Genomic DNA, 7,603 nt, shown 5'->3' with positions numbered 1-7,603 from the left:
ACATCCAATTATATTATACATTTCTATAAGATACAGCATTCCAAGTGACACTGTGCAAGTGTGTAAAACTTCCAGAATAATTTAACGTTTTTTTATACATTTTACCCAGTTTTTTTTTTTAGCTCGCACACAAGCTTCTACTGCTTTTGGTTTTGGACATGGTGTCTCTCACAAACAGACACACACACAACCAGCATGGATCACCAGTCATAACAATCATCTAACACATTGTAATACAGTAAAGTAATTCAGTGTATTATTTATTCAGCATACCCTTATTTCCATAGTACAGCAAAATCCAATCTACAGAGTAGAAAGGTTTGCCACTCACAATTACACGTCTCAGATGTGGCTCTCGGGCTGTGAATCCTCAACGTTCCAGTTGCTAGTATCTCTAACCACCTTACTCAGAGAAACTTACAAATATATTAAATGTAGAGTGTGTTTCTGAACAGAAATTATATTTATTTGCTTATATGGCTCAGTAGTTTTAAATTCACAGAGTTTGAGAAGTGTTCAGTGTGTGTGCTGATCAGTCATTCTTTTCGTTTACGCGTCCCATTTTTGTACGCATGTTGCGCAGTGTGAAGAACCACACAGTGGTCAGGGCGCAGGTCACCTCCGCTACCCAGAAGGCTGTTTCCCAGCTGTAGCGCTTGGCAATGGTGCTGAATGGCAAGCCGGCAAGAAACGCACCAACTGATACACACACAAACACAAAAAAAATTATGGAACACTTATAACAAAAGATGTATTAAAATGACATAATTTATTAAATTTAAAATTACATTATAAAATATTTGTGTCATAAAGTTCCTAGTGTTGGTTTTACTGCCACTCCAAACTGCACATGTTCCTGACGTTAAATTATTTAGTATATTTAAATACAAAGCACAGCACTATATTTCCGTAAAATCAAAAAAAGTTGGTCAGCCGGACATAAGACCTTACCGTTTGCCATAAGCGCTACAATGGCGTGTGATGTCCCGCAGAAGTTCGAGGGTGCGCTCTCACTAGCAATCACCCCAAACAGAGCAATCGGCCCATACGATGAGAAACCAAAAGCAGCACCCAGGGTTAATATCCAGAGCTAGGTCACATGAAATACAGCAATCAATTTAAAATAACAGCTCTTTAAAAAGAGGTGTGGCTAACATGGCTGTCAGTTCTCATGAAAGAAGTGTGGTTTTTGTGTGCCATTCTCAGCAAAAGTAGGAGGCGTGGCTTGTGTGTGTCAGTCCTAAAGAAGGAGTCATGGCCTCTGTGAGTCAGTCCCAATGAAGGTGGCATGGCCTCTAATATCAATACCAGTGAAGAAGGCACTGTGTGCCTGTCCTAGCGAAAGAGGTGAGGCCTCTGTGTGTCGGTACCAGTGAGGGAGATGTGAACTTTTGTGTCAACAAATGTGTCAATATGCATCTAAGATATATAGGCTATTTAACTATGGGCTAAATATATTGGCAAAATGTGATTAAATCAGAGACATGGGTACCTCTTTCTCAGACAACCCTGTGAGGATAGAGACTGGATGAAGAATGATAACCCAGAATGGAGCTTCCTACACAAACCAATGTGAAAAAATGCGATTAATTAACATATATCATGAGGAGATATACAGAAGTCATAAACCCAGACAACATCTATACTAGTTGAATAAATATTACCCTTAAAAAAAAAAAAAAAGTGCAGTTCAATATAGAGACAGATTAAGAGAGCAGTTCATTTATACTAGTCATGATATTAAAATTAGAATCAAGTAACCGAAATGTGAAGGGCATTCAATACACTGTATAATATATAATAAAGAAATCATACTTCTGTTACATCAGGAGTGATGGTGACCCGGAAGAGATACATGGACACGACCATGCCCGCCATCATGGTTAAGAGGAGTGTATGCCGAGGGTTGCCATGCGTACCCAGTCCTTGCTGTTTAAACCACAGCTTCGATTAGATTCAATTAGGTTAAATAATTACATATTAGCCTTCGGTAAAAAAAATAACAGAATGTACACACATACCCGTGCAACAGCTCTGTCAGAGATGAAGCCTGCTGCGATGCTACCAGCAAAACCACCAACCTCTAAGGCACTCATGTACGAACTGCCTACGAAATAGAAGCATATATATATATATATATATATATATATATATATATATATATATATATATATATATATATATATATATATGACTATATATCTAATTAAAGCTAATCAAACTATAACTAGCTATACTTTTATTGTTACACATTTAAAAAGATAAGCTTACTATGTAAACAGTTAATGTTTGTTTATTTTTTAGGATGATTTTTCTTTTTCGGCTAACATGTTTGTCTAAAGTGCTGCAGTAATACCCATCATGGCCGACTGGCCTTTCTCCTGCATAAGAAACAGCTGCCCCCAGTCGGTGCACGCAATCTTCACTCCAAACACCACCAGGTAACCGAAGGACAGAACCCACAGGTATGGAGAGAGAAGGAACTCTTTTAAAGTGCTCTCATCATTTGGGGCTTCAGAGAGGGAAGAAAGACAGACAGTGGGGAGAGTGGGTTACGTAAGCGAGGAAAATTGTATCTGCTTTTATAGACATTTTATATATATATATATATATATATATATATATATATATATATATATATATATATATATATATATATATATATATATATATAAGAAATATATGTTCAATTTATAAGCAAAAAAGGTGTATTTGGGATTAATGTTACTTGCTGAATATTTATTCACAAATAAAAAATATTGAGTTTGAAAAAAAACTAAAACGTAATTTCGTTGCCAAACATCCTATTTTCATCGCACTAAAAGAGGTCTGAACTACACTTCAATTTACTTGTTAAGAAGAATGGATCAGGCAAAAAGATGGAAATCAACAAGAGATCCTGTCTTCTAAACTATTGAAGTACAAGGCAACACTGGAGTGGTAAAAGAACACAAGGTTAAATGTCCTACAGGGCCTCAGACAAAGTCTTGATCTTAATCCTATTGGAACTCTGTAGCACTATTTGAAAACTGCAATCCACAAGCATCGTCCAACCAACCTGAACATCCTGAAACAAATGTGCCGAGAAGAATGAACCAAAATCATTTCATTACTATCAGCCAAATATTAATGTTTGGGGGGTTATGTTTTTTTATTTTTCACGAAAATATTTCCCAAAACAATGTAATTTTACAACACATTTTAAATGTTCAGTGTTTTAAATGAAATATTAAACAGAATAAAATTTCCTCGCACCATTTGTAATTTAGTAATATGTGATAATTAGTCAGGGATCTGAATACTTGTGCAGGACACTGTAGATCTTGTTACAAACTTCCTGTTACAAAACTATGTCTATATAATTATAATCCATCACAAATTCTAGCGATGAAGCCAGAATTCCCCTTTTATAAAGAAGTGTGAGCTGTTGGATATTCAATCATATGTCTCCCAGATTAATATACAGTGAAAGTGTATTGTTTTGCTTATAGTACTGAATGTAATGTAGTAGTTTTGCTCACATAATTAAATGATTTGATATTATTAGGATGGCATCATGCAGCAGGTCAGGAAAAGGAAATGTAATGAGTGAAAATGCTGACCGTTGTGGAGAACATTACTATCAAGCTCTTACATTGTTTTTTGCCTTTGCCTTTCTTGGTCCCAGGCTGGATGCTGGGCAGGCCGACGTCTTTTGGCTCGTTCTTTACCATCAACAGGCAGATGAATGAAAAGGCCATGCAAAATATGCCGGAGAAGCAGATGATGCTTCTCCAGCTGTAGTACATAGCCAGGAGCGTGGTGATGAGCGGACCCAAACTCCCAGCCAGGTTCATGCTGCAGCACAGAACGGCCCACCATGTGCCAAACTGGGACGGTTCGAACCACTGCGGCAGAAAAACAGAGGAGGATTTTACGTGATTAAATTCCTGTGTAAATATTTTAAATCAATTTTATGTACTTTCTGTAGTGAAATCCAGAAAACGATTACTACTTTATTATTAATACTACACCACATATCTATTTTAATTGTTTGAACTTACACCAAACTGAAATCTCCATCTGGGTTCACACATTTCTCAGCTATGTATGTGCTCTTTGCAATGCAAGACATTCTGAAATCCGATTTATCAACCCTTGAATACAAACAATGCTTTGTATAAGTATTTGTTCCCCTTTCAACTTATATATCATGAATCTACACAACAAAAACAGTCCATAATATGAAATATGAGGGAATCTATTTAGGCTTTTTAACAAAAATATTTTAAAAATTAATAAATTAAATTATGACCTCACAAATATGTGACACCTGATCTGCACATGTTCTAAACCACTTGCTAACTGAAGCTATAATGCTGGTGACTCTAAATAACAGGTGCACGCTGACCTACTGCAATGGCACACGTTCAAGGCTCGGATCTAATTATGTCGAAATGTCTTGAAACGTGAGCTGTGAACATGCACTCAGTTAGCTCCTCACTTTCCGCAGCACTTTGCCGCACGGTGGCCAGCCAAAACCCTGGCCAATGCCATTCATAAACCAGAGCAAGGTGAATGCTGTGAGGGAGGAAGACTGAGAGAAGAGGACATTGATGGCCCCAACGATGAGAAGGCCAGAGGAGAAGAGCCAGCGTGCACTGATCTGATCCGACAACACTCCGCTGATGAATTTACTGATGGCGTACGCCAGAGTCTGACTGCTTGTGATCAGACCTGAAAATGAAGAATGGAACGATTCAATAACATAAAAACATGTGAGATAAAGAGTAGATGACAACTTTTCAGTAAACTTCATGACATCTTAAAGCAGACAACTTTGCCTTCAAACAAAAATACATGTTTACAAAATTTTGTTTTAAGAGGACTAAATGATCGTACACAACAGAAATCAACTTTTGTAAAATTTATAAACACTCAACAACTACAAATACAATAATTTAAGACTTACCAAGTTCCTCCTTATCTAGTTTAATGTCCTCCATAACTGACGGCATCAAAAAGGAGAACGTCTTCCGGTTAAAATAGTACAGAAAGTACCCCAAAAACATTGAGGTAAAGATGACAGACCGGTAATAGGTGTAACCAGCCCCCATGTTTCCGATCACTAAGATAGTTTTGGGAGAAAATTATTGTCCTGAAAGACTTTCAGAGACTATAACCACCACAGAAGATAGGTCTTAGTGAATACTTCTGACAAGAGTCATCCCAACTCCACACAAAGAAGCAGAAACGATGCGCTCCAAATGCTGAGGTAGACCTGAAGAAGAATCAGAGGTTCCTTAAATTCTTTTGCTCCTCGTGCTCATCACTATTGGCTCATCTCTTTCCAAAAGCACCTAGAACAAGCATGTTGTTCACAAATAAATCAAAAACAAGATGTAAAACTGTCCATTATTTTTTGCAAATGTTGGGACACACACCTCAATCATGTCAGGTCATGCAAAACGATGGTGGGATGTCTTGAGTTAAATAAGTCATTGGCATACCAGGTTTCAAGTCAGTCAGATAATCAAACAAAATCAATCACTTCTATATTATTGGTCCTCAAACAAGGCACCATCTGCACATGCATAACTCAAAGGCTGTTGAATGAGATTTGACTCTTTAGGTGTATCAAACTCTGCTATTTGATTAATCTGATTAATGACAAATTATTTGAACAAAACTCTGCCTTAAAGCATCATATAAGCAAGATGAATGTTTACAACATGCCAAAGACAGAAATGTGTCTTTACAATCAGTTTACATAAGAAACAACTGATTAATATGTGAACATGTGATTAACATGTGCTCAGAAGTTTTGTACAATTAATTTAATTAACATAAACAGTTAATTAAATTAAAATAAATCAGAATAATACAATGGCTGTTTATTTACACAACTTTCTTATTGTCAGTTACATTTCTGCCAATGATATAGCCAAATCAAAAGCATTTACAATAGAAAATTACTAATCAAAATCTTAAATTTAAGCTATGTTTATTTAATTGATGTCTAAGAATTTAATACATGCGAAACACAAGTAAAACTTATATATTTTTCAAGTATTTTTTAAGCACAATTGTCAGATATTTCTTCCTGCTTAAGAATCGAATCAGCCATTCGGTTCGCAGAAACGAGTCGGTTCGTTTATCTGTCAGGCAGTAAGCGACATTAAACAGCGCTATTCATCACGAATCAATGCCGACTTTCAATCTCATGTTAAATATAAATGAATGATATCCCAAAAAAACTGCAGATTATATTTTGGAGTTTTATATTTATTCCTGAATTATAAATTTAGACCTGAATCGGATTTGAGTCAGCGAATCGTTAGAGGACATGCAACGATACATATGCTAGGACATTATACACACATTCTCATACATACAGGTCATGTTTTAAACCCTGTACTTGTAATTTCATACAAATAATAATAATAATAATAATTTAAATAAATCACTAAATGAATGTACCTCCATCTGCTTGGGACACGCTCGCTCAAAACCTTGCTCTCTGAGGAACTCACGCCCCCAAATACCTAATCTGGATTCTGATTGGCTGCTGTGCTGTCAATCATTGTGCTGCAGCAGAGTGCATCACGCGCACTTTGAGGCAGCGTGCTATTGTTTTCCTCATTAATGCAAAAATCAGAGAGTGTTCTTCTCATGCCGTAAAGCAGATTTAAAGGATTGAGATGTGCATTGCTATTTTAAATCAAACACTTATGATATGTTCATACCACTGCATGGTTAAGCTTAAAATAGGATTTCCATTTTGCTGGTGGGTGTGAAATTATACTCACAGGGTTTATTTTAAGTCCTGCTGTTCCACCACTCAGTAGGGGACTTGGCATTAAAGAGGACTGTCTTGGGGCCAAGGTTCGGATTGCAGAATTCCATCAAAGAGAAGGTCGTAGTGAAGGGTGAAGACAGAATAGTTGACTACAGATCTTGACTGAATATATAATAAATTGACTTTCGGTGCCACCCAGATGTTAAAGGGTTCCCACTATTGAGGCATGATTCCTTTTAAAGTTTCTTTCTCACACAATCTCAGGAAGTATTCTTTGCCACTGTCACCCATGGCTTGCTCATTGGGGAAAATAAGGAACTAATAGCCATTGATGTTCCCAATACTGGGAAGTAGAAGCTCAGTGTTTAAGGCTACAGTTTACTAATCAGAAGGTCAGGGGTTCAAGGCCCAGTATTGCCAAGCTGCCACTCTTGGGCCATTAAGCAAGGCCCTTAACCCTCTCCAATCCAGGAGCACTGTATTGTCACTGACACCCAGATACCTACCATAACTGGGATAAAAAAGGGAAAGAATTTCACTGTACATGTAAAAGCCTCTCTTATCTTATAATTTAAACTTCATAACTGTCTTTATCTATGTAAAGCTTCTTTGGGACAATGTTTATTATTAAAAGTGGCATACAAAAAATTATTGTTAAAAATGTTTCTATGAATTGTTGATTAGATCAGGGCATAAGTGAATTAGATGACCTCCATAGATGTCAAATCTGCATCCAGATCATAACATGCATAGGCTTTGACGTGTATAATTTAATATTCCCTTTTGACAAACTGACCATGGTGTGGTGCATCAGGGCAAAGACCA

General features: G+C 36.8%; 1 protein-coding gene across 3 annotated transcripts; it reads right to left on the bottom strand.

Moving 5' to 3' along the window:
- Window positions 1-234: 234 nt before the first annotated feature.
- On the bottom strand, window positions 235-6,583 carry slc37a4b (solute carrier family 37 member 4b). Of its 3 annotated transcripts, none has more exons than XM_046860389.1 (11): window positions 6,460-6,583; window positions 5,214-5,339; window positions 4,952-5,150; window positions 4,484-4,716; window positions 3,635-3,887; window positions 2,357-2,512; window positions 2,022-2,107; window positions 1,816-1,929; window positions 1,493-1,558; window positions 952-1,090; window positions 235-699 (listed from the first exon to the last, which is right to left on the bottom strand). In XM_046860389.1, the coding sequence occupies exons 3-11, from the start codon at window positions 5,094-5,096 to the stop codon at window positions 533-535; spliced, it is 1,359 nt and encodes a 452-aa protein (XP_046716345.1). In that variant the 5' UTR covers window positions 5,097-5,150; window positions 5,214-5,339; window positions 6,460-6,583; the 3' UTR covers window positions 235-532. The 3 variants fall into 3 exon arrangements, with proteins under 3 accessions (XP_046716345.1, XP_046716347.1, XP_046716346.1); XM_046860391.1 differs by having other exon boundaries at window positions 5,214-5,260; XM_046860390.1 differs by having other exon boundaries at window positions 4,952-5,260; window positions 6,460-6,581.
- Window positions 6,584-7,603: the final 1,020 nt, after the last annotated feature.

Source organism: Silurus meridionalis, chromosome 11, assembly GCF_014805685.1.
Source record: "Silurus meridionalis isolate SWU-2019-XX chromosome 11, ASM1480568v1, whole genome shotgun sequence".
NCBI lineage: Eukaryota > Metazoa > Chordata > Actinopteri > Siluriformes > Siluridae > Silurus > Silurus meridionalis.
The sequence above is the reverse complement of the archived record's forward strand: the minus strand, read 5'-3'. Positions and strand labels throughout refer to the sequence as shown.